The sequence below is a fragment of the Dermacentor andersoni genome, chromosome 6 (genome assembly GCF_023375885.2).
Source record: "Dermacentor andersoni chromosome 6, qqDerAnde1_hic_scaffold, whole genome shotgun sequence".
Classification (NCBI taxonomy): Eukaryota; Metazoa; Arthropoda; class Arachnida; order Ixodida; family Ixodidae; genus Dermacentor; species Dermacentor andersoni.
The window spans coordinates 67,597,711-67,624,171 of record NC_092819.1 but is presented as its reverse complement, the minus strand read 5'-3'; the positions used below and the strand labels follow the sequence as shown (position 1 = coordinate 67,624,171).

General features: G+C 48.9%; 2 protein-coding genes across 2 annotated transcripts; both read right to left on the bottom strand.

Moving 5' to 3' along the window:
• Nucleotides 1-573: 573 nt before the first annotated feature.
• On the bottom strand, nucleotides 574-4,481 carry LOC126522168 (uncharacterized). The gene is made up of 2 exons (XM_050170910.3): nucleotides 4,394-4,481; nucleotides 574-2,548 (listed from the first exon to the last, which is right to left on the bottom strand). Exon 2 carries the CDS (start codon nucleotides 2,526-2,528, stop codon nucleotides 1,131-1,133), a length of 1,398 nt encoding a protein of 465 aa, XP_050026867.1. The 5' UTR covers nucleotides 2,529-2,548; nucleotides 4,394-4,481; the 3' UTR covers nucleotides 574-1,130.
• A 9,099-nt stretch (nucleotides 4,482-13,580) lies between these two features.
• On the bottom strand, nucleotides 13,581-25,876 carry LOC126522346 (peptidyl-tRNA hydrolase 2, mitochondrial-like). The gene is made up of 3 exons (XM_050171076.3): nucleotides 25,563-25,876; nucleotides 15,507-15,683; nucleotides 13,581-14,600 (listed from the first exon to the last, which is right to left on the bottom strand). Exons 1-3 carry the CDS (start codon nucleotides 25,728-25,730, stop codon nucleotides 14,406-14,408), a joined length of 540 nt encoding a protein of 179 aa, XP_050027033.1. The 5' UTR covers nucleotides 25,731-25,876; the 3' UTR covers nucleotides 13,581-14,405.
• Nucleotides 25,877-26,461: the final 585 nt, after the last annotated feature.

The following is a 26,461-nucleotide window of genomic DNA, read 5'->3' as shown; positions in this document are numbered from 1 at the left end:
AATTTCCTCCCGCCGCCCGATTCTTGGCCGATCTTCCTCTGCGTGCATGCATCGCAGTTTCTGACGTCGTCATCATTACCAACTTGCCTGCTGGGTGCCAGTGAGGTGATACAGGAGACTTGCGCGATCGAGTCGGGTGAGATCTGCCTCCATCTCTTTTGGCGTGACCCGCCTGAGCATGCGAAGCATCATTTTCCCTTTAAGACTTGCGCATGCAGGAGTATGATGGTGTGATCCCCCTTGCCGTCTTGTTGAATGTAAACACCGAGAATGGCAGCAACACCGGCAGCGTAGTTGGGGTGATGTCTCCGCCCAGTGACATAGAGAGAGAGAGAGAGAGAGAGAGAGAGAGTCAAGAGGGGTGTGACTGCGAGCGCGGCGGCAAACTAGAGGCTGCGATTCCTCGGCAGAACCCGAAGGGCCCTCAGTGGCCGCATATGGGGCCTTTCTCGTGCTCTGCCGAGAAATGCAACATGTGTGTGTGAGAGAGAGAGAGAGAGAGAGAGAGAGAGAGAGAGAGAGAGAGAGAGAGAGAGAGAGAGAGAGAGAGCTAGCGCGCAAATGAGGATACAGGGCGTGCGGTCACTTGTCGCCACCTTCCAAAATATTTCATTTACGAAGTGTCGGATCACGAACCACCTCACTTATGAAAGCCTTAGAGGTCACGCAGCTGTATAGACTACTCAGACAAAGCTTATCTACACACCCGCTTACGTGTAAGATTACACAGACATTTATGCCAGAAAACAGTCAGTTGCAGTATGCCGCCATGGTGCCAAGCAGTTCAGCCACAGAGCCATACCAACCCATTTTATCTGGTGATTGCAGACGGCGCTCTCATCCATACAAGCCATCTGAAGACACAAGAAGTTATACTTCCTCAACATCCGTATGCAACTAGCATGTCCATTCGTCTTCCACATTTCGTGGTAAATTAATTTGGCTCAAAGTGACAGGCGAAATGTCGAGTGACTAACGAGCAGTCGGCATGCAGAGAGTACTGTCACAGTACGCTGGCATCGCGACGCGTGCACTTCGCGCTATCAGCCTCGACGCGTTCCTGCCGAGAAGACACTCGGAGCATATATTCGTGGAGGTACGCGACGCGTAACCATTCCGCTGTCTTTCCTTCACTGCGGCACACCCGCGGGAGCGCGGGGTCGTATGCTCTCGAAGTAACGAATCAACGAGGACGCCTTGAAGCACTCTGCCGCGACGGCCGGCTCCGCTGCTGGCGTCGACCCACGGCGAGACGACGCGGCCCAGCTTCCGGCCTCGGAGCAGCTCGCCGAAGCAGCCTGCAGCGCGGCCGACCTGCGGCTCGACGGGTCGCTCTCGAACGAGTACCACGACGTGGACGACTCGAGCGGCGAGAGCGCGGCCCCGGTTCGGCTCGCCGCGATGCGCTCGATGGCGAGCTCGCTCGCCTCGGTCGGCATCGTGAAGTCCAGCTTGACCAGGCTGCTGGTGCAGCCGTCCTCGCTGCTTCCGCTGCACGAACGTCCCTCCGCGACGACGACGCCCAGCTCGCCCCCGTAGTAGCGGCGCAATCGGCGACGGACCAACTCGGCGGCCGGCACCGGCTCCAGCTCGCACTTGTCCAGCACCTCCAGGACGGGCCTGTCCCTTATACACTCCGCGTCATCTGGTACAAGCTGGTCGCGGTCCTTGTATGCGTCCTCGACTTCCCGCTGCGGTACAGGAGGTGACGGCAGCCGCTGTTCGGGCTCCTGCATCTGCCGATTCGATGGCTGCTGAGGCTTAGCGGCGGCGCCGATCACTATCTGCGTTATCTTGGATAGCTTGCGGGTAGCCTGCTCGCCGTCTCCGGCACGCAGCAGCGACGACTTCTTAAGCGTCAGGGCGGCGATCTGGGACTTGACGCGGCCCGTGTTCAGCTGCGACGGCGAGTAGGCTGGCGGGAGGGTAGCACACCGGGTGACCGGAGGCGCGGGAATCGCCTTCTCCCCGACGGCCCCTCCGCCGATCCTGGCGGCGATGCCGCCCATGTGCTGCAGCCTGGAGCAAGAGGCGCCCCTGCGCTCCAGGACGGGCCCCGGGGCGCTGCGCACTTTCTCCTTGAAGTAGAGCATCTCGTCCGAGCTGGACAGGGCGCGGGGGCTACTAGTCGGCAAGGCAGCAGCGGTGGCGGGGAGGCCTTTGACCGCCGCGACCGGTGGCGGGGTCTCGGAGGGCGGCTCCTGGATCGTGCCGAGCAGATGGTAGCGCAGCGTGATGTTCTGCGTGGCCTCCACGAACACGGACAGGTTCTTGTCGTCCAGCAGCAGCTTCTTGCGGTCGGTCAACGTGGGGTTCTTGAGGCGACTTTTCTTGAGCAGCTCGCCCACCATGATACCCTCGTCGAGCGCGGCGTCGCTCGGTAGCAATGGCATGGCGGACTCGGCCGGCTGGGGGAGCACGTCATCGCCGTGTTCTTCGACGAGCCTCGAGGGGACCCTCTCCTGGCCTTCGTCGGGGTCCTTGTCCCTGGGCGGCTGGTCGCCCTCAACGAAGGCCCCCTCCGCCATGCTCGCCTGCTTCCGAGCTCCTGTGTTGAAAGGCGGCGACGCCCGAAAGACTGTAACTAGCGACAGGTATAGCACAATGCATATACCGGTTACCGGGACGGGCGCTATGATATCACGGTGGGCGCTCTGATAAAGCTGTCTAATCAAACGGCGCCGCGCTATACTATTCTATTAAGATTCTCACACTGCACGTGTGACAAGAGTTGACCATGTTGTGAACATGTGGCGCTCCGGATTAGTTGCATCCCAACCAGAGCTTTGCAATGCTAGGTTTATAAAACCCGATGTGTGTCATGATCGGATTAGGATTTGTCACATCTGCCAACTTTTAGAGAGAACTGGACACATTCTCCCACACAAATTACAGCTCTTGCAGCGGCGACAAGAGGCTCGATCGACTTGGCTCCGTGCCTACATATAGATATATTCACATCTGTGTAATCACCGTAGCACCGCGTCATCGTCTTTGTTGCAAAAGTCAGAAGCACGCTCGATTTTTGTATTTTACGTACTTTATGCTTGCTATGCCGTCGTCTGCTCTTGCGAAGCGCCATTCAAAGGGCAACTGTAGCACTTGAAAATGGGTTTAAAGAAAGGAAGAGGTGAAAACGTCCGCGATGTGTAAACAAATGCTGCAAGAAGCATGCGAACCAAATATTCTTTCGCTGCATGCAGGAGGGTGCCCATGCCTTTTTCTCTCTCCGGCGGCTTTCGAGGTCCCCTCCGTTTTTCTGCCGTCAGTGACGTCATCGACCGCGCGACAGCCCGTAGCCACCAGCGACTGTTCACGAGTTACCCCCGAGCGAAACCTCACGCCCGTATGCACACCGACTCCACTCTCCTAAGAAATATGGAAGCGACGGTTCTTAACGCGTCCCTCCCGTCGTGTCACCGCTTCTTTGTCGTTGTTGGGAGCTTTTGGAGTAGGCTAACCGTGCTCAGAGAAAATGTTCAGCTGGGGGAGAATGGGGGAAAGTAGACGTTGAGCTCTTCATAACTCCGTTATTACTACAGCGAAAACTGTATATGACTAACCTTTCGTAGTTTTTTCGGCGTCCGGCAACAGAAGCGGACTTATCGATTTGTAATAAACCCATACGGGTGCAGTGCGGCGGCGCAGATGTCAAAATGCGGAACAGATTAGAACGCTCACCGTAAACAATAGCGTGACGTCAAGCTTATCGCAGTATATAAGCAGGAGATGTATTGGCGCTAAAACAGCTACGTTATCGATGGGCGGACACGTATAGTTCGTACACCTGAAGAACAACATGCGTACGAGGAGCGCTGGAGGGAACAGCAACGAGAATGTAAACGGCGCCGGCGCGAAGCGACCACCGACGAAGAACGTTCCCGTGATGCTGAACGAAAACGACAATCGCGATTTCGGGCACCTCAGAACGAGCAACGACGCCAGACTCGCAACGCAAGAAATGACACTCTGTGAAAATGGAATGGCAGCGAAAGCGCTTTGCTTTTCGTTTGAGAGCTTTGACTGTCGTCAGCTTTCGCTGCCATTCCATCTTCACAGAGTTGAATGGTTGTCAGTTTTTAGACCACTTTCCATTGCGTCAGGAATATATTCATTGATAGGCATCGCACTCACTTAAGTGTGTTATGACTTATATCAGATTTGAAGAGGATAGCGTCGCAGGGCCGCATTAATTCTTCCCGTTGCGGTATTCGAGGAGACAAACAAGATGTAACCGACTTCCGAATCACTACACGTGCCTGATTAGCCTTGCGTCTCCTTGTTGAATAACAGTAATAGTGCGCGGGTAGCAGCACATGAATGCACGTACCGCATGGTTGCTGCCGCTGACTTAGTTCTAAACCATGCAGAAAGATGACAGAAAACAACTTACCCGAGGAGCTCTCCGCAATGAACCCGCGGTAACTTGGCTCGTTACATTATACGCTGTGGGCTCACGAGACCAACTACGTCGACATCTTCGTCGTCTCGCCGTTCGCGGTGCCATTGGCGGATTATACATGATCATGAAAGTTGACCATGATGATGATGGTGATGATTTACTGGCACCCCTTAGAAACGGAGCGGGGGCAAATAGTCCCCTATAGCCTGCTTGCGTTAATCAGGTATGCTTTACACGCCTTCATCTCCTCAATCTTTTTGCAGCCGAGCTGTCTTAGGGTAGTTTCCAGCGTTTCGTGATGTCCGTGGGCAAAAACTATCATGTGGTCCGCATTTACGGGTGTATGAGCCTGTAGGGGGTATGACTCTGTAGGCGAACGACGTACAGATCACGTAAAATTGAGTACGACGAGCCGTTCGGCAGTCTGGACATCATACTCGTAATGTGCGGTCATCTACGACAACTGCCTGCGGTTCGTGTTAACGAGGTCTTTAGGCGGGCACGCGGCCACAAGCTGTTCAGCCCGAAGGTGAAGTGGCATCATCTCTCCTGTAATTCCCGTTGCAGCAGGTTGAGCGTCAAAATGACGCCACGTTCTCTGCAATCCTCACGAAAATCGGGGACGGGAGGGCCCTCCTACCTGAAGAGGTGCGCGTCATCGAGAGACGGTTCGTCAGCGCCGATCGTGCCTTGATCGTTGCGTCCGGTGCTGTGCGACTCTGGTATATATATATATATATATATACTCCTATAAGGACTTCGGCGCATTCAACACCGATGCTCGAGGCAAGCACTACGTGGTCTCGTTCAACATCGGCGTGAATGACGGGCTAGTGAACGGTGCCGTCAGTGTACTTCGAGAGATAGAATACAGGGAAAAAAAATTAAATTATGGGGTTTTACGTGCCAAAACCACTTTCTGATTATGAGGCACGCCGTAGTGGAGGACTCCGGAAATTTCGACCACCTGGGGTTCTTTAACGTGCACCTAAATCTAAGTACACGGGTGTTTTCGCATTCTACCCCCATCGAAATGCGGCCGCCGTGGCCGGGATTCGATCCCGCGACCTCGTGCTCAGCAGCCCAACACCATAGCCACTGAGCAACCACGGCGGGTACAGAGTACAGGGAAGGCGACACGCGCGATGCAGTGTGCATTTGGGTGAAATTTGATGTGCCGCATACTGGCCGTCTGGCTCAGGTCAAAGCCAAGCCCCTCGCGCATGCTGCTCGGAGACCAGGGATCAATATCATGGCCGACTGGGTGCCCATCGAGTTGCGTACCTCCACCCTCACCCCGGATAGAACGACTGGACTGAGTTGCAGTCGAAGGCATTTTCCGTTGGTTCAAGGCAGTGCGGTCACCGTACAGACTGGAGACGGAATCGTTGTCGCCACCGTATACGTTCATCCCGGAACGTCAAAGAGGGATATTGAAGAATTTATGAACGACACATTTTATTGGACACTCCCGGCGGACCCCAATCCCATCGTCATTGTGGGTGATTTTAACGTCAATGTGTCTCGTCTCGAGGGAAAGTGATTCTTGGCGTTTCTTTGGGAAGGGTCGGCCTTCAATGTTACACCAAGACCAACGTCTCCACGACGCGCCATTGGTTCGCTAAGAAGATCTCCAGTGTCGTGACAGAACCCACGGCTGTCTATCATAGCGACCATAAAGTAATAATTACTGTGGTCACGAGATAAACGTTAATAGACATAAACATAAAAATGCGCATACTTGGGCAAGATTGTTTTGTTCTTATATATATATATATATATATATATATATATATATATATATATATATATATATATATATATATATATATATAGAGAGAGAGAGAGAGAGAGAGAGAGAGAGATAGAGCTCCGCAGGTCATCCACCTTCACAGTGTGGAATGGCTCTGAATTGTTTCTCTTCCTTAAATCTTCCATATCTGCCTTGTGCCGCTATACCTAAGCCTGTAACGGATCCGTTGGTATCAATCTCTTCCCTGCTGTTTTTCCACCAATAATCTACACGTTTCTTGCTTATCTCGACTGCTGACCGCTGAATGTTTCCATCCACTTTAAATTCAAGCACTTCTGAAAGGTGTACATTACGTTCGAGTCTCACTAGGCGAATCCCTTCGCATTCCATTAGGATGTGCTGGGTGGTCTCCGGATTTTTGCTGAAGCGTACACGTGCCTCATCTTGTTGCGAGTTGGAGCGCCCACTAGCGTGAAAAACTTGCTATACTTATTATATCGAGAATTATGGGTACTTTATATAGTATAGTCATATGGTATATAGTACTTTATCTTTAGAGAGCAGCCGTTGGGGCCGTGATCAGTTGTCGTGCTTCATGTGGAATGTTGTGACCTTCCATAGTCGCACTGGAAATTGTTAGCTATGGAGCACCTGGTGAAACGGCAACCGCACTTCGGCAGTCACAGTTAGCACAGAGAGGCAAACCTCGGGAATTATCATCCAAGCACCCATGCATCTCGTGACATGTTCTCGAAAGTTTGATGGAAGAGTGTCAATCACCTCTCCGCAAGCGTAAGTCAGCGCATTCGTAAGCACTCGGTGAGAGTTGAGCGCGGCTGTGAGCGCCTCGGTTATGGCGTAAGCACTGAGAAGGAACCAAAACGAGGATTAACATGCGTCGACCGGCTGCATCTGTGGTAGATCTCTGTGGCATCTCTGGTTACGGTGACATTTACCATAGCGCTTTTTACTCTGTGGCATTTACAGTGTGGACAGATTATCTCAACTTGTCGATGGAAGGATAGGCAACAGCAGGGACTCTTGAATCAAGAGCTGCGTTTTGCTTTGTTGAGTTGCCAGTGCATTAAACACTTATGCTGACGTTGATTCTGCTACGCATGCTTGCTCTTTCTTGTCATGACAGGCTGCTGCTACACCGCGTCATCCTGGAGGCGGAGGGTCATGTCCGTGGCTGTTTTGGCTTTTCGCAGCTGAAGCTGCAGCTCACGCATCGACTTCTGGCTTGGTTTGCACTCTTCCGCCTAAGGCTCATGCCACTTTCCTTGCCTTGTTCGTTCTTTGGTGCCTTTGAAGGCGACGGCATGGAAAACTTTTTAGGCGGCTAAGCACCGCTGTCTGCCGCTGTGGCGGGAGCAGCTTGGCGGCTTCGTGATCCAGCGGCCGTTTGCGGTTGCCATATTCGAGCCAGTGCTTGTGCCCAGGGCCGAATTAACAGTGCTGATGGCCCGGTTCAAAAAAGCCCTCGCCCCCCCCCCCCCCCCTCTCCCGTCCCGCCTTACCCTCTCGTCATTCTTGAGACTTCACGTTTTTTAGAATTCGCTACAAAAACACATGCCGTATTTACTCGAAGAATCTCCGGAGTGTTTACGAACATCGCCTGGGCGGCTACTTTCTCGCAGAGCACGTGGAGAGGTTTTCATCGGAATTGAACTATACCAGGATACAAAGTGACATAGACAGCATTAAGATTTGTTGGGCTACTCGGCTCATGCTGAAAGAAGGGTTAATGTTTGATAACATTTTCGAATAAATAATCATACATAGTTCCATTTATGCACAGATCGTTCACTCTTAAAGAGGTAATAAACTTGCGTTTTTGCAGGCCTTTGTAAGAGAAGAAAACACATTCATATTGCACACCCTTTTTCTGCTATTAAATTGTGGAATAAATTTACATTTTTACAAAAATGTTCTACTTCAGCACAGTGTAGAAAATAGGTTACGCGTTTCGCAGAAATTCAACCTTTAAATGGGGCGTGTATACGTATTAACATGTTTTCTCTTTTTATTCATCTTTTAAGAAAAGAAAGAAAGGTATGTACGTTTTTACAAGCGTGTTCGTGCCCTTTGCTGGGACAGTTGATGAGATCTTCAACATTGACCCTCCTAAGAATCTACGTCTCCACGCTCAGCAGCGACAAAACGCTGAGGCGGCTGTCAGTCATCGTTGATCGAAGCCTGTTCTTGATCAATTTCAGCTTGCTGAATGATCATTCGCTAGTGCAATTTGTGACCATCAAGCACAAAAGCTATAACAGCAACGTGACCATCTAAGAATGAACCTTCAAGATTTTCACGAATTAGAAGTTTCAGCATGTCTGCCACAGAAGAACAGCTTTCGTTGCTCGCAAATGAAATAAACTGTTCAAGCTCATCGGGAAATGTGCCAGCCAGATCAGAAGGATACTTCTTCACGAGGTGCATTGCCTGCAGGTGACTCTGCGCTGGGATAAAGCAGTTCCAATCTGTAATAACAGCAAACTGCGAGCAGACTTCGGTGTAAGCGCTCAAGCTGCTGTGAGAGCGTGAAAGATAGTGTACAATCATGACGAAGAAGGTTTCACAGCGGAACTTAGCTGAAGGTTCCTGTGGCTCTGGCGTGATCGTGCCTTCAGTGCTGTCGTATCGTGTCGACTCTTCTCGCTTTCTCTGGGTGCTTGCTTTGTACGAAGCATTGTCCGACGCTTCCTCCGCAAGCTTTTCAATTTTATCGAAGCTCTCTCTTAAGCCGGATACATAATCACACAACGATTTCATCAGGCTTACGGCAGCATTCAATGACGGTATTGGGCTCTGAAGTACCTTGCTGGTGGCGTTGAAGCGCTGCAAAACTCCATCTTAAAACTCGTCCATCAGCGCAGTTTCCAACGTTCGCATTGCCTTCAGCAAAGAATTTGTCTCATGCTTTGTTTCTGCTCGTTCATCGTGATCTTCGCATAGTTACATCAAGGCGGCTTTGATTTCTTTAGAACCTGCCACGAGAGCCCTCGCTGCATCCGCTCGTGCTGGCCACCGCATGTCTGAAACTTGCTTTGGGATTACCGCTGTCACGTTTTAAGTGAGCCTGGAGTACAGCCTAGCAATGTGCGGACGCAGCAAAGAAAACGTATATACGCTGTACAAGCCCGAAAAAACTAACGGCTTGCCCACGAGAGTCTACAGCATTCGCCCCGACCAGGTTAAGAGAGTGAGCAACGCAAGGGATAAAATTTGCTTGCGGATTGATTCTTTTTTTCAAATGAGCCTGCATGCCGGAGTATTTGCCAGCCATATTGCTCGCGTTGTCGTATGACTGGCCACGACAGTCTAGGAAGTTAACTCCCAAGATTTTTTAAGAAGTCGAGCGTTGACTTCGCGACACCTTCCCTTTTGTGACTGGTGATGGGTAAAAGCCCGAGAAAATGTTCTTAAGCCTCATCGTTAGCGGCATAGCGAATGACCACTGTAAGTTGATCCCTGTGACTCGAATCAGTTGTAGAATCAACCGAAAGAGCGAAGTGCTTGGCACTTGCAATCTCGCAAGCGATGTTTTTTCGGACTTCAGTTCCAAGAGCTTCTACAACCTCTTCCACAATGGTTGAGGAGACGTAGGATGCCTGCCACGTCCAGCGTTCCCAAAGGTCATTATATGGGAAGCAAGGAAAGGGTCAAACTTGGCGATCAGCTTAAGACGCTCAAGGAAGTTGTCATTTTGGGGAGACACTATTAAATCGTTAGATCCTCTGAGACAGAGCCCTCGTTCTGCCAAGAACATTACAACAGCAACTACGCGTTGGACATTTCTCCAGTAAGCTGCCCGTTCCGAGCAGTGCTCTTCAAGGGATCGAATGACTGAGGTTCAAAGAGAACGTTGCTTGCACAGGTCAAGCAAGCATTGTCCATGACACGCACTTTTCTCGTGTGTCATTAACTTCGCATGTGCCCTGTTCCATGAACTGAACACATCTGGCGCGGAAAATTGGTCCTTTCTTGCCGACATCAGAGTACAAGGAAGCATCATGTTCACCTCAGCGGTCAAGCCCTCGGTAGGGCCTCCTAAGCCCGGAGGGCCCGGTTCATTTGAACCCTGAATAATCCACCCCTGCTTGTGCCTCGTTCATCCATGGCGTTGTCGCACGCGGCATATAGAACGACGTACGTATTGCAGCTGCCGCCCTTCTCTGTCGCTCTTGTTCACGAACTACACGCGTGGGGCACGCTGCATCTGTTGCTAAATCTTCATCATCAGCAGCAGTAGCCACTGCTGCTGATGCCTTCATCCACTGCAGGGCGAAGGCATTTCCCAGCGATCTCCCATTACCTATGTCTTGCGCTAGCTGATTCCAACTTGCGCCTGCACATTTCCCAATCACCCCATCTAATTTTCTGCCGTCCTCGACTGCGCTTACTTCCCTTGGCACCCATTTGCATAGTTTGACGTAAGCCGCACTATAAGGCTCATTAGAGGCATTCTTCGGCGGCTTGCGTGTGGTTCTGTGAATCGAATTTGGAGCAGGCGACGGGATGTGGGTTACCTTGGTTCTGTCCAGCTACGTGGAATTCGCATATATTAAAATTCTGGCTAAAGTTAACTGGGACACTATATATGGAATGTCCGTTCGGCCCACATTGGAATTCGACTGATTCTCTCGCACGAGCATCCATCAACGGCCCTATCATTTCTGTTTGGCCGACACCAGCTTATGTCACCGCGACTAAGTACAGAAATTTCTCTATATGGCAAAATCTACTCTAACAACGTCTTTGTTTCCCGTGGAATAATAATTAGTGTCCTTCAAGACAATTTGAAGTTTCGTTTACAAAACTGAGACGCCGTATTCCGCCCTTAAATTTTTACTTGCACAGGTCTCGTATGGCTGTGTCCCCTGTGTGTTATATTTACAATGTACCTGAATCTATTCAGAGAGAGAATAAACTTTATACACACGAGCATAGCTAACTCCTCCGCACTGCAGTAGATGGTCCTCTCAGTCCAGCGGCCTTAGTTACCCTTCTCGCTCGGTTGACCACTTTGAGCTGGCCCGTCTATTGAGCGTTTCTTTTTTCTCTCGCGCTGCCGGAAGTTAAGACAAAGAAATGTCTCAAAAGTTTCATTTCGACAACTTCGGATACCGCTAACTTCGCTGATCATTCCTTCATCTGGGGCATCTTCACTGGGATTCAGCCACAGGGATGTTTTTCTCAGTTTATAATTTTATTAGGGACGCAAAATTTCGGAAATTGTAAGTTATTTCTATTATTAATTTTCTTTGTTATTTTATCTCAAAATTCTTAAAAGGTATCTTTTTTTCTTATTTCTAAATTTATCTTTCTTCAACCCAAGCTCTGCTGAGCAAATTCAGTTTTGTAATAATCCTGATAAAGACATTTGAAACCACCTGCTTCTTGGGCCAATCCCTCGTAGTGGGTATGAGCCAGTGTTTGGACACGATAACAAAGGTGCCAGGCTGTGCATTGTCTTCGACAGGAGGCTATGGGCTGTGTCAAGACTGTACCGTGAGGCTGACCGGCTTGCCGACATCTCAAGATCGCGCCAGTGTCCGCCACTGGAGCACCAATCGCGCAAGGACCGGCTAGCAGAGGCAAGTCATCGTATGGTTGTGGAATTTACTTCTGCGGCCCTATTAGTATTTACACTGGTGGACCAGCCAATTCAGTATATGGAGCAATTTTTTGGAGCAGGAAAAATGTCGTTCTGGAGCAGTTTAGGAGCAGTCACCTGCATTTCGGAGCAGAAAAGTGTCTTTTTGCAACAATTGTAGTACAGCAGTAATCTACAGCCACTTGGCGAAGCTTGTTATTACTGTGCAATCAGTAAGCGCTGCTCAATAGTGAAGCAAGACACAAAGCCAACAGCGACCAATTAACCTTGCCTTCCCGCGGACAGTGTACCATGCACGGTATGTTGCGAACATTTTATTTGGGTAGGCAACGAACTTAATTTTGTGAACTACATAAACTTTTGTAGCCTAACGAGAATAGCGAAATGCGCCTGGCCGCAAGATAGATAAATTTACAAATGAGCTAGAACAATTTGCGCCGTCAGGCACAAGACAAAAAGTGATGGCAAATGTCTTATGTGCATTCCAAATGACAGATGTGCTTTGATACGCTGTCCGGCATTAAACAAAACGTGTATTACGCCCAATAACAATGCTAGAAGCTCGACAACAGACAACAGAGTATGCGTCTATGAACGCTGCCAGATTGAAATGCCTCCGTACGGTGTGTCGCAAAGATAGTGATGTCGGTCGAGAACAACGTTCGTACCATCGCGTACACTTGCTTTCGTTGCAATGCGGTTTGTCGGCTTCCCGTGTCCTGTGGCCTCTGCGAACAAATACGAGTCGATTCGGCGTAAAATCGTAGCTTTAGTCGCCGATACCCGACCGCCCTTTCGAAGCACTACCCTTTACTGCCCCCGAGGCCTCAAATCGCCACAGACATGTCCGAAATAGTTCCGAACGGCTGCCAGTACATATGACGTATCGGTGCTCGTACTATCGCAGATGGCGGGTGCACGCGTGTATAATTAAGCAATACATAGTGTCCCGTGAAAATTGCGTCTTCCCACTTTTGGTATGCCTCACCGCGTAACACTGCTATATCGAGGCTAAGCTGACTTTCGGGAACCGGCATTATGCAACGCGTCGTGCTTTCCGAGCTTCGAAGCCATTGGCGAGGATTACAAAAGCGGAGTCGGCGCCATTGCTAACAGCGACGAATTGTTTTAAGGAAAAAAAACATGGCACCGAACAGGAAAAAGCTTCGTACTGAACGTCGAAGTAGCTAGGCCTAGCATTGCCACGGTGGTAACTACGGCTGCCAGCGGATCTGCGTGCTAGAGCGCCTGTTCGAGGCGGCGAAATAATCAAAATGGCGGCTTCGATCAATGCCATTTCGGACCTGCGGTCATGGCAAAAAGCCCGTAGAATCGGACGGCGAAGGGCGTTTGCGTCTGAAATTTCAGACGTTCTTAGAGATTGACTCTACAGGGTACCGTGGCGGTGCCGCGAAGGCGTCCGAATTATCTGGAATGTCCGAAAAAACGATCGTTGACTGTAGTTGCATAACCATACGGAAAACATTGCGTTGGAGTGAAAACGCAAAAACACCGAACTTTTCAGCAGTTGGCGCAAATGGCACTTGAGTGGCCGCAGCTAGGACCAGGCAAGTCGAAGTGTAGCAAAATGGCGCAGTTGGACCACCACAGTATTTGTTGTCACTTATGCAGTTAGACGCGTATTAAACGTTTGCTAGAATTCATTAAGTTTGCGGTGTCCGTGTCGACTCCTCTTGTCCCGTATATTTGAGCTGGTAACATGTTTCAGAAGAGTATTGACAGTGTTCGCAAGTGTGCTGTGCGTTAGCGGGAATTGAAAAATGCAGAGACGGAAACAAACGTACTCGGAACGTCTTGTGCGCTTTTATTGCGAAGGAGACTTGAACGAGTACGTGTCGCAACACGCTCCGAGCTCGCGTGACGACGACATATATTCAGAACGAGTCACTTCAGTGACTTTACTAAAAATCGAGAACGAACCATTAAAATGTTTCGATAGTGTTGCTTCTAGGTATATTGGTTAGTTTAACGGACAGTTCACATCAGAAAAAGAAGTTACGAAACGAACAAGGACACAGCATTTGTCGCCTCTCCTCTCAGTCCCAGTATACGGCGACGCTTACCCGAGACGCCCGGATTGCAGTGCGACTGTTTTCTCCTCTTGAAGCACGGCGGCCTGTACACCAGAAGCGTTTTAACGTAGAGGACCTCGAGAACCTGAAAACATAATCACAGGTTGCATGGCACGTCACGTAGGCGGCGCCCGTGCAATACATGGTCGCCACCGCGTCAGCGGCAGCGTCTCTTTGGTCGAACGCGTGGCAATATTACGCCGTTTGCCAAGGCCAGTCCCTAGCACCATCTGTCGGGCTGAAGCAAGGAACACGACGGCCTTCGATGTCTGCCTTCAACGTTTCAGCTCAAACACCACCGAAGGCTTGCAACTCGTCTCGCTTGCGAACCGCCGAAAGTCTCACGATTGCCAATCGAGGAATGTCAGGCCCACGGACCGCAAGCGTGGCAATGAGTGATGCACAAGCACAGCTAGGGATGGACTGCTGAGGCTGTTGGACGACCCTGAGGAACATCCGCTTGATGCGAGCGCATCAGCGTCACAACACTTGTTCATGAGCGTCGGCGCACGAGGTCCGCGAGGGCGAGGTTCCTTAGTAGAGCTTGAGGTGTCCCGTGACGGTGTCGATGACTTGCTCGGGTGCCGGCCCAACACCCAGCACGGTGCGGGTGCCTGGCGCCAGCTGGGTGCGGCCGGCGTCCCGCACTAGGCTCGTGATGAGGCCCTTGGCGCGCGCTTCGCTCGCCAGCGACAGCATCTCGTCCTCCGTCGATGCGCGAAGCACCACCTGCCGAGAAACAGAGAAAGAAGCAACACGGCAGCCTCAGTCGATGGATGTCGGAAAGCTTTGGGACGCATTCACACTGGCGACTGGCAAAGATAGCGCGGCCACCACTAGCGACCGATGTCAGCAGGAGACGCTCAGCGGCTGCCATAGTATAAACGGGCCTTGGTGTCACGATAGAGCTCACTGCGAACTTCTTCCCTCCCCCGCTAGTTCTCCTTTACCCCCTCCGTAAGAAAGAGTTGTGGGTCGATGCACCCTCCGCGACGGACCTCCCAGTCCACCAGGCCATGATACAGTGGGCCCGAAGCGTCACTGGAGTAATCCTAGGGACACCGGACTATAGGGGTTCCTCCCACGCTCCTATCCCCTATTAAGAGCGTGCTTCCACGTCGCTCTTCCCCGGCTCCTGCCTGCTTCCATGATGTGCAGCAAATGATCAGCATTCCAGGGCGCTGCTCCTGCTGCACTGCAGCAGTTCTCTCGAGTGCTGTGTAACGCTGCACATTGCTATCGCTTTCAATGCTCCGTCCTTTTGTTTGTCTACCCTGTAAATACATCATCGCTTCTTTTTCGGCGCACTTCACCTCGTGCGTCTTCACTCCAAACCCATCGATCGACGTCCGAAGAGACTTAGTTATTCGGGAAGAAAAACGACCAACCATCACTTCTCAAATTAAAAATTTTACTGTGGGATTCAAGGTCCAGAAACTGCACGGCCAGTTCGCCTTAATGGTGGCTCCAGATGAGTTAACACTACATGGTGTTCCTGAACGCGCGCTCTTGCATTCTGCCCCCCGTCGGACACCGGCCGGGAACCGAACCCTCGACATCGTCTTCAGCAGTCGAACGACACATGCTCCCCTCCGAGGGAATACGAGCCCCCCCCCCAAAAAAAAAATGACCCACCTTTCGCTGTCCCTGGCGTTCCCACTGGCGCAGCGAGCCGGGCGCGTCCCTCTGCGCCTGCTTGTAGGCGAGCACGGCGGCGTGCGAGCACTGGGCGGCCGCCTTGCCCTTCTCCATCTTGATGTCGCCGCGCACCACCAGCACCAGCTTGTAGTCGCTGCTGTCGGCGCCGACGCACTGCAAGTCCGTCGGAACGAGAAGGACGTTTTCTTTCTCCGTTTTTTTTTTTTTTTCGCAAAGGCAGCCAGCGCTGGAACTTAGCTTGCCAACGGCAGCGACGTAACGCAGCCTAGCGGGCGGAGGCTGCAGTTTTTTTTTTTTTTTTTTGCAGCAGACGCTGCGATTTCGCGTCAGCGAGTTCCCCGCTGACCTTAAATGCACACTACAGAGAATTATGCTGGCTTTGTTAGTACAAGTTTCCCTTCCACAACACCAAAAAAAAGGCAGCCATCCTTCTGTGCGAAAGCACGTGACACGCCAGAAAAGACGCAAATACAACAGACGTGTGGCAACTCTGAAATTCCCGCACCAGCTGGCTGTGACGTCATGTATTTTAACGCCGCCGGCTAGGGCATAGTTAAACTTTTATCGGTAAAAATAGAGTAAGTACATCGTACTCTAAAACAACCAAAGAATGAACTTACGAGGTCTCAAGAATTATTATTGTATCAATGTGCAGACACTTTTTTTTTAGCCTTAGAAGAAAAAGTTGTCCCATACATTTAACGAACATGAAAATGCACCTTCCCCCCCCCCCTTTTTTTTTTATACGTCACTGGAAGTTGCTTGGGGCGCAGGCTCACTGCTGCCACGGCGTTTGCAGAACCGTAATATATAGCCGGAACCCGTGGTGTGAGGACAAAAAAAAAAAAAAAATACAGGGCTTTACTTGCCAAAACCTAGATCTGACTATGGGGCACGCCGTAGTGGAGGTCTCCGGAATCATTATCACCAATTAGGGTTCTTTATAGTGCACCTAAATCTAGGTACACGAGTGCTTTCGCATTTATACTCCATCAAAATGCGACCGCTGTGGCCGAGATTCGACCCCGCGACCTCGTGCTTAGCAGCGCAACACCAAAGCCACTAAGCATGCAACCACGGCGGGTGTGAGGACACGGTCTGACTGTCATGTCGTCCAAATCAACGAGCCGCCCCGCGATCGAGTCTTGCACACACGTCAATAGTGCGCGCAGTTTCACCGACAGGCTAACGTCAATCTACATGAGGACGGCGATGTCTAAATGACAAATGTGAACTTCGATACTGATTTTTTTTCCTTGAAGCACTGGCGAAAGAAATCGTCAAAACATTGTTTTCGCAGAACTCGATAGGCCGCGTTTATGAAACGCATCATATACACAGTGAGGTGTTGCAACAAGGCGATGTGTGTTTCTACGAAACCTTTAAATAACATTTCAAAATGGCTGTTGTGAAATAAAAGAACGGTTATTTCGGAGACATGCCGTCAGCATTGGCGACCATGGGGTGACGGGTGATACGGGATAATTGCTAATTAAACACCTATTAAGTAGCCTTTATTTTGTAAATTCCAGTGGGCTCACCGTAAATGGGAAATTGAATCGAGCCCTCAGTACAAGCTGTATCAAGTTCTGGATGCGGAAAAACGCGATTACCTGCAAAAGTAGCACAAAACTGGGAGGCTGAGGCGTGCACGAAGCCGAACCCCTCAAGGTGACGTCAATCCTTAAGTCAGCATTGCGAGGCTCGCTCAGGCGATGGATGCATCAAAAGTGAAGCGGCGTTGCTGCCAGAGCACTGGCTGCCTGCTACTCGGTGACGTAAGCCTGGGTAGTTATGCTTCAGCCTCCCAGATTCGGCTTTGAGGGCCTCAATTCGTCGTGCCACAGTTCTGCGGGTAATCGCATTTTTCAAATCCAGAAGTTGATATGGCTTGTACAAAAAAAAAAATAATAACTTCGATTTTCCAATTACGATGAGCACACTGGCATAAAAAAATAATTTGTGTTAATAAACGACGAATTACTACATATCACCTATCACCTCATAGTCGCCACTATGCTGACTACATGTCTCCGAAGGAACCGTCGCGTTATTTCAAAACGGCAATCTTGAAGTGTACTACGATTTTTAATATGTGCAAACGTACCAAGGGGCAAGTCCTTCTGATAATTAAGTGACGCATCTAAGCGCTCCGCGTAAAGCATGTAATTTATTATAAGGTTTTAAAGATGTGCATCGCAACCGATCGCAGCGGCGGCACTCCTCTGAGGTTTCAGCGGCTCTCTTTCAATAGACATAGCCCAACTGACGTCACTTGGGTGAGCTATTTGATTGGCTACCCAGGTCGTGCCATCGATAATTTTTGCAACTTCGCGCTGAACAAATATTGTTCGTAATACTTGAAATGTTGGTTAATTTGTTTCTATAAAAAAATTAGGAGAAAGAGAATACACAACAATTTATCACTACACTCGTGCACTTCCGGCACACAGCAAGTGTCGTCTGCTTCTGTTACAACGTTTTCCGTGTTGACGCGCCGGCTACTTGCCGGAAGCGCCGACAAGTCCAGAGCTCGAAAATTACGAGAAACTTTGCGGGGGGCGCCGTCAAGCGGCATACATAATGTGAACGGCTGCACTTTTTTTCGGACAACTCGCCCTTCGCGGTCACTGCTGGAGCACGCATGCCGAAGCCGTTCTGGCGCAGCGTCGCACAGTTTCAGTCGATTTTCTGGGTTTGGCGCAGGAGTCCCACCCCTGATACGAGAACACACATTTCTGTTACACGGAAACTCAATGGCAAAGCCCTTTTACAGCTGCCGGTTGAGATCTGTCTGAGTGGCCGCTAGGCGGCGGTACTGTTTTTGGAGCGTATGACAACGTAGACCGCAATATTTTGTGGGATATCCTGGAAGGGGAAGGCTTAGGCGACGATTGTCGACAGCTTTTGAGAGATTTACCTAGGAAATACCGCTTGCGTTGAATGGGAAGGGATGAGGAGCGAGGAGAAAGTTGATATCAACAAGGGGCTGAGGCAGGGGTGCCCTTAATCTCCACTGCTGTTTATGATGTACGTGGTGAAGATGGAGACGGTGCAAGAAGCAATGCCTCCTTTACTAGATGCCCGCCGCGTTGCTCGCTTTCCCATGGGGAACCAGCGCTGGAGTTTTCACGACACCTACAGCGCCGCCCTGGCGGTCAGAACGTTCACAACTCAGCCGTTCCCACGGACGAAAATTGCTACTGGCAGTGGCGTTGCGTGCGCTGAAAGTCGAAGGAAAACAAAAGGACGCCGACGATACTGTTGCGTATACAAGTGCCGCAACTACGTCGGGATGAGGGAGGATGTATCCTTCTGCGGCTTTCCATCTAAACCCTACGAACAAGAACGGAGGCGGCGTTGGATCCAAGCAGTCAGGCGAGCGGAGTAAGTTCCTGTCTTGTCGCCCTGTCAAGCGGTGTCGGGCTGGTTTCTAAATCGAATTTCGCGTGTGTGCTTGGTTTATTCGATAGTGAAGACGGTCAGCCGTGGCAGCCAGTACCAAACAGCAGAATGTGCAGTCGGCATTTCGTCGGAAACAAAATGAGCAATAGCATGCACCATCCGGCATATGTACCAACCATTTTTCCTTCGCAATACCGCCGCCAAGCCCCTTCCAATGCCACCGCACGAAGCGAACGATACGAAAAGTAAATATTATCCATTCATTGTCAAGAATTATGTGGGAGGGGATTTGCGAGGCAGGCTGCCACACAAGCATGGGAACGGCACACGACGCAACCATTAAAGAAACACACGTGCTCGCCGCGACACACTGTGAAAAACATATAAAGCTTGAAAATCTTCTTTCGTCATTTCTTCACTTGATGGCGCTAGCTTCTTTACGAAAACTGTCCACTTGAAGCGGCGCAAAAACGGAAACATACGAACTATAATACGGCCGCGCACGTGTGTGTCGTCTTGTCGAGCGGCTGGGATATGCCGCGTTTCGCCGCCAGGGCGGCGTGCAACGCACTCTTTTAAACGCGCCGCCTATCCAGCGCTGGTTCCCCATTGTAGCGGCGGTTCCCTTAGTTCAGCATAAATTCCGTGAGGCGGCGCTCGATGCCTTTTCAACTTCTGGCGGATGTGGCAGCGGCGGCTGAATGCAACCGCCGGCGCGTTATATGCGCGGGCGTCGAGGGTTATCGCGGACCTCCGAGACGGTGACAGATGCCATTGTAATATCAGAGGCCGCAGCACGTGACCTAAGTTGCAGGCGTTCGCCATGAGAGGCGCTCGTTGCCTTTTTGCGGAGGAGAGAAAAGGGAGAGGGCCCGGAACCGAGATTACCGGACAACGCGGCAGGCATCTAGTAAAGGAGGCATTGCTAGAAGGAAGTATTAGCAGGTCATGTTTTTTCTTCTTTTTTTTTAACCTAGGTAGGACATTAGGCAGTGTAATAGCAAGAGTTTGGTGGCACAACCCACCACTACATTCCAAAGGGGACGCTCATAACAACATACATACATACATGCATACATCCATCCATCCATCGAGCAGAGAATGAGCCCACAAAAAATCCCAACCAACTAGAGGCTAACAGCTTCTCTGTAAAACACCTGCAATACTTCGGTTTATAAACGCACAGCATGTACTGTTTCATATTTGTACTGCCCCTGCTTATGCGAATAGAAATTTAGCTGACAGCCTGTCCTGCTCATGACTTTTTTTATGCTTGTAGCGCAGCTCAGAACGAGCAAAAATGAAGGTGGAAGGGGTAATGAAAAGGAACGGAGGACAGGGTGAACGCTAACTTCCAACTGATGGTTTATTTGGTGACTGAGAAGGCTATTTATACACTCAGCGAACCATGTGACATGAAGAGACAACACAAAGTCAAGCAACAAAAAAAGTAACGATATGAAAAAGAACATATTCAAACAGCCTGTGGCAGCAGTCTGAGATACGCCAATTCATTGCTTGATAACGACAATGAAGGTGAGCTTACACATGCATGGCCAAGAACTATGATAACTTTTGCTTCAACGATTTCTCTTGTAAGCTGATTATGACTACGACCTAGAATGACGCATTCTTCTAAAACAGGTTTGCAACCACATGTTCTGCAGTGCTGCGCAAGAAACCCCCCAGCTGTAATGCAATTCTTAGTATTGTAACTATGTTCGCGCAGCCTATCAATCAGACATGAGCCAGTTTGACCGAGGTAACATTTCCGCACTTGAGTGCAAAACAATAAACAACACAATGTGTGCAATTAACGACCTTCTTCTTATGATTCTTATCACAGCTAGGAGAAGCCTCCTTATTCAGATTAGGGAGCTTGCAAATCTTCATAAGCTTGTTAGGGGCAGAAAACACCACACGAATATTGGCAATCACCCTGTTCTCCGTTCCTTTTCATTACCCTTTCCACCTTCCTTTTTGCTCGTTCTGAGCTGCGCTACAAGCTTAAAGAAGTCACGACATACCAGCTAGCCCAAACTGCTACGCTTCTGTCTTGCTCATTTCTGACGTGTTCTTTAGATGGGAAACTCCTATCTAAATACAAGGGAATGGATAAATTGTTTTCCATGGCAACCACTAGACAGATTTTTGTGAGGTTCATTGCAATAAAAAAAAGTTAGTAAACAAAAGTCTAGAAACTATGGGAAGTGGATTTTCAATTTATGGCATCCATATTTTTATAAAAACCTCTTGAAGATTTCGAAACTGCAGAAAGCTGAAGTATAAAGTTAACAAATCTAACCGAACACTGAGAAACGATATTACAATTCTAGTATTATATGCAAAGTGGAAAAAATGAACTGATATTGTAATGCATTTGCACGATTCTACTGTGCACCCGATCGTAACGCACAGTTATATTACTGCCCAAATATTTAAAAAAAATAACTTAGTGTCGATTCTACCACACATATCAAGTAACGCAACCCGAGTCGACACGTACAGTTGTAGAAACAATTTTATGGAACATACAAAGGCACACAGACATGCACACAGCTGAATCTTAGCAGCTAGATGCTCTCGAAGTCTGACGACACCATGTTTTCGCTGTCTACCGACCACACCAAATCATCTTCAGTTCCATCTAATGTACTACAGAGATGCCTCACGTACAGCAAACTGCAAAATGGTGATCGCAAACCAAGGCAGAAAAGAAACAACGTCCGTTCGATGGCAGTGTGGCTAGCTACCTTGCATGCTTTTTGCTTTAGTAAAAATCGGTTTTGTTTTTGAATTTGAGTACAATTAGTTACGACTGTAACGGGCATGCAAATTTGAATGCACTTCTTATCCAAAAAAAAGGTGCGCTTTAGAATCATGTAAATGTGGTACACACTGCTCTAAAATATACCCCGAATCTGTGAGTAGGACTTGTGCTAAACTCTCGTAAGTATTGTAACACTTTCTTGTAAGTTGCAAATTGATGTATCATATTTGAACGCTTGAGAGGCTCTAACAGGTGCAATTGACAGAACAGTGATATGTCGTGTGTCCAGAGTTACGGCTTTGTAAAATTTGTGCTTCCATTTTCGTTTTCTTCTCAACACCGATTTCTGACAACTTGAGCAAAAAAATATACATATATCTGATGTACCAGCGAAGTATTAGTTCTGGTTCCTACAGATGCTAGAAATTAACTTTCTCGCTCAAGTGGAACAAATTTCAATAAGATCGGTCCATCGATTGTGTAATGAAAGCACTTCTGCCTTGTGCATATATCTTAACTGGTAAATTGAAGTTGGCCTCAAGCTAAATAAGCTACATCTCAAGAGCCCTGTGTGTATTCCATCAATAATGACGGCTAGCGTCAAGAGGAGACACACTCGATGGCGGCTCTCTGTGGTTTCTTGTTTGCCCCGATCATGAACTCCTTGACCAACCAGCTTCAAATTATGCACGCTAAAACTGGCATTCTGTGTTGACCACCACTGCATCAGGAGATTGCCATCTCGGCCTTCTGCTCTAATCTAATTAATGACCTCAACACCAATATTACTTGAAACATCACAATATTTGTAGACGATTCCGTTCCCTAGCGCTCAATTAAAAGCATCCATGAGTGGCTAGTGCCACTAAACTCGGGGAAGACGTGTCTCGTTTCGTTTCACCACTGACACTGCTACCCAAGACCTAAATTCATTCTTTGTAATTTCGAAATTTTATCTGTTGTTCATTTAGGCAGTTAGGGACTTAATTGCATTGCTTTCCGTCTTTATCCCACCCTTTAACCAATATTGCCAACAATAACCATGTCCTTGAGTGTACCAGTACGATCTCGAACGAGTGAGGTCGGTCTTCACTGCAAGGATCAGGAGACGGTGATGAAGGCAAGCATCATGATTATGAAAAAAATAGCAAGAATGTATTCACTTCTTTGGTACGCGGTTGTGACTGTATCCGAGTCTCTAGCGTCTTGCCTAACAAGGGTGCTAGGATGGCCTTAAATAACCCCTCGCGGTCTTGTTGTAGTCGATGTCTCCTAGGGAAACTTGTGGGAGTGTCAGTGCCTTTGTCAGGTTGTGAAGTTGACGACCTCTTGCCCTTCGTATCTTCTCCTTTGGGTCTCCCCTTCGTGTCTGCTCAGTGCAAAGAGGGGCAACACTTTTTTCTGGGACGAGGGAAATTATCTCGACATAAGAAAGCACGCTGGAATGTTTCCCACACTTGATAGGTCGAAGTCCAGGCCAATCATAACAGTGCCGTACATCTTCACCGTAACATGCCTATAACTCCTCTTCATGTAAAATTATTGGTATTAGCTTTCCAAATGCTATTCAGACAGACCCGACGTGGTTGCTCAGTGGCTATGGTGTTGGGCTGCTGAGCACGAGGTTGCAGGATCGAATCCCGGCCACGGCTGTCGCATTCCGATGGGGGCGAAATGCAAAAACAACCGTGTACTTAGATTTAGGTGCACGTTAAAGAACCCCAGGCAGTCGAAATTTCCAGAGTCCTCCACTACGGCGTGCCTCATAATCAGAAAGTGGTTTTGGCATGTAAATAAAACACCATAATGTAATTATTGAGACCGAAATATGAAAACACATGCACCACTTGGAACCCTGGCCAATCTAACCTCGTCAGAACATTAGCTAATTATCTCTGATTATACTCATATCACAGCAGCATCACTGAACTCAAGTCCCATAGCCACCTGTAGCCCTTGTACTTCGCCGCAAAGCCAGCTATCTTTGTTTAATAAACAAAGTTGGAAATTGTTTTACGGCAATTATCATAAATATTATCATGCATCGCCTCATGCCCAGTTATCACCCCAGCTGACCTAATAGCAACTAATAGCAACCGACGAATAGCAGCCCATGCACGGACAATAGTAAATGACAAGCAGATTTAGGATCATCTTGCTCGGGTCGCTTGCAGAATGGGTCACTTCCAGTCACTTGTCGCGCTCTATTTTTTTTTTTTTCCTATCTCTATTGGAGGGGACTGTAACGACACAGGTATAAAATGGGTAGGGGGAAGGAGTGCTGGGAGGAGACTGACATGGGTTTACATTTGCTTCACAATTCATGAGGGGGCGAATGGTCAGGTCAAGCTCTACGAGCTAAAAGTTCCACACAGACTTTTACAATCTATTCTTCAACAGGATTCTTTAAGGTCAGCATGATTAGGCGAATAACACAGCCTGAATGACCCAAACGGCTTGCACGCATTTCTATGAATTCAATTTGGCTTCCCACCTGAGCTCCGTGTTCAGTATATTACACAGATTTCATTGTCATCATCATCTTTTAAGTCCACTGCAGGACGAAGGCCTCCTCTCACTACAATCTCCAATTACCACTGTGTTGTGCTAGCCGATTCCAACTTGCACCAGCAAATTTCCCAATTTCATCACCCCACCTAGTTTTCTGCCATCCTCGACAGTGCTTCGCTTCCGTTGGCACTCATTCTGTAAGTCTAATGGCCCACCAGTTCTCTACTCCACGTATTACATGGCAATGTCAACTAGAAGGTCAGCTATCCCCGTTTGCTCTCTGATCCACACTGCTCTCTTCTTACCTCTTAACGGTACCCCTAACATTTTTTGTTCCACCACTCTCTGCATAGTCCTTAACTTCTTTTCGAGCTTCTTCGTTAACCTACAAGCTCCTGCCCCGTATATTAGCACTGGTAGAATGCAATGATTGTTAACTTTTTTATGTCAACGCCAGTGGTATCTCCCAGTCAGGATTTGGTAATGCCCGCCATATGCACTTCAAACCATTTTTATTCTTCTGGAAATTTCCTTCTCAAGATGAGGGTCCTCTGTAAGCGTGACTGGCGATCCTGAATTCTTTTTCCCTTGCCAGGCTATTGCATATTATCTTTGTCTTCTGCATATTAACCCCACTCTTACGCTTTCTTAGTTAAGGTCTCAAATCATTTGTTGTAATTCGTCCCCGGTGCTAGACAGATTTAGCGCGGTTTTAATGCTTACAGATCCCGGCACCGCTCCGCCAGAGCTTTGTGTTCAGAACATTACTTAGATTTAGTGTGCCTTTAATGCTTACAGATACCGCTATCACTCCGCCTGACTACTGTGTCCAGTACGCTACACAGATTTAACATGGCTTTAATGCTTACAGATACTGTTACCACTGCGGCCACCAGCCAGCCTTCATGCATCCGCGCCGTGCATACAGGTAGCACCAACGCTGACTAGCAGGATCGGCATAAATTTTCTTCATTCGCGGCGCGGATTGGCTACCAATCAATCAGGCTTATACAGTAAAAAAGTTCAGAAATTGGCAGCCACTTAATGCTAATAGTAAGAAGGGCCAGCAATACCTCAGACACAAAGTCAGCCGAAAGTGCAAGGGCAGTTACACATGCTGATGAACTCTGCTGCGCGGAAAGGCACCATTAGCTGCGCAACAAAAACCCACGTGTCTCTTTTTAAAAATGCTGACCACAGAGCACGCACGACGACGACAGACAGATGTCAGGCCCAGTAGTGGTTATTTAGTGCCAGGGACACAACGGTGATTGGCAGTGTTATGCTAAAACGGTCTACTAAGTACACGTGGAGGCACAAAAGCGCTAAAGCGCGCCAGCACCCACCTCGCCGGTGTCCCGTATCGTCACCCCGCCAGAGCAGCCCAAGAGCTTCGACAGGCCGCTGCGGAGTCCGAACCTCGCTCCCAGCAACCAACCCAGGGTGAGGCCTGAACCCAGGCCTAGTAGAAGTGACATGCTATTTGCCATCAAAGCTGAGCCTAAGGATTGCATGCCGTCCCTAGAAATTGTCACCACAGCCTACTCTGCCGCAACTATGCCAATGCCGTGAGCTGCAACTTGGGCGCCGCCATATTGCTAACTTTATTGTTGCCAGCGTCATTCCCGAGAAGGCTAAAACGCCACAAATACATAAGAGTTGCTGATTACCACTTCTTTCGTACCTCACACAATATGAACAAATATAAGAGGTATCACGCATGATAAAAATATCTCATAGAGTTACATCTAAGCTAGTAATTGATGCATATAGTTTTTAGTGAAATTTTTGTATGCGGGCCGGCCGTTACAGCTTACCACCATCGACTTTGCTCTTGGTTGGTCGTTTTCCATAGCATAAACTAAATAACAAGAAATTTAAATAGTATTATTACATAAATTAATGCACATCGAATACTTTTTGTGAAGACAACATGCGTCGTCTGCTCACGCAGACGACTTAAGTGGTAGGCACCCAAATCATTTAACGGGCGCATGCATCCTTTATCGGGTTTATACAATTAAAGAAGTTGAGGATTAGCAGCCATTTAAAACTTGATATAACAGGCTTGTTTTAACTTAGGATGGCCAGCAGTACATCTCATAAAAACTAAGTGAAATTGCAACGACAGTCACTATTAGCTACGCCCATGCTACGCCACAAGAACGCACTTGTCTCTCTTAAAAAGATGCTGGCATACACGAATTTCATTTTAACACTCGGTATGTATGCTCGCCCTAAAAAC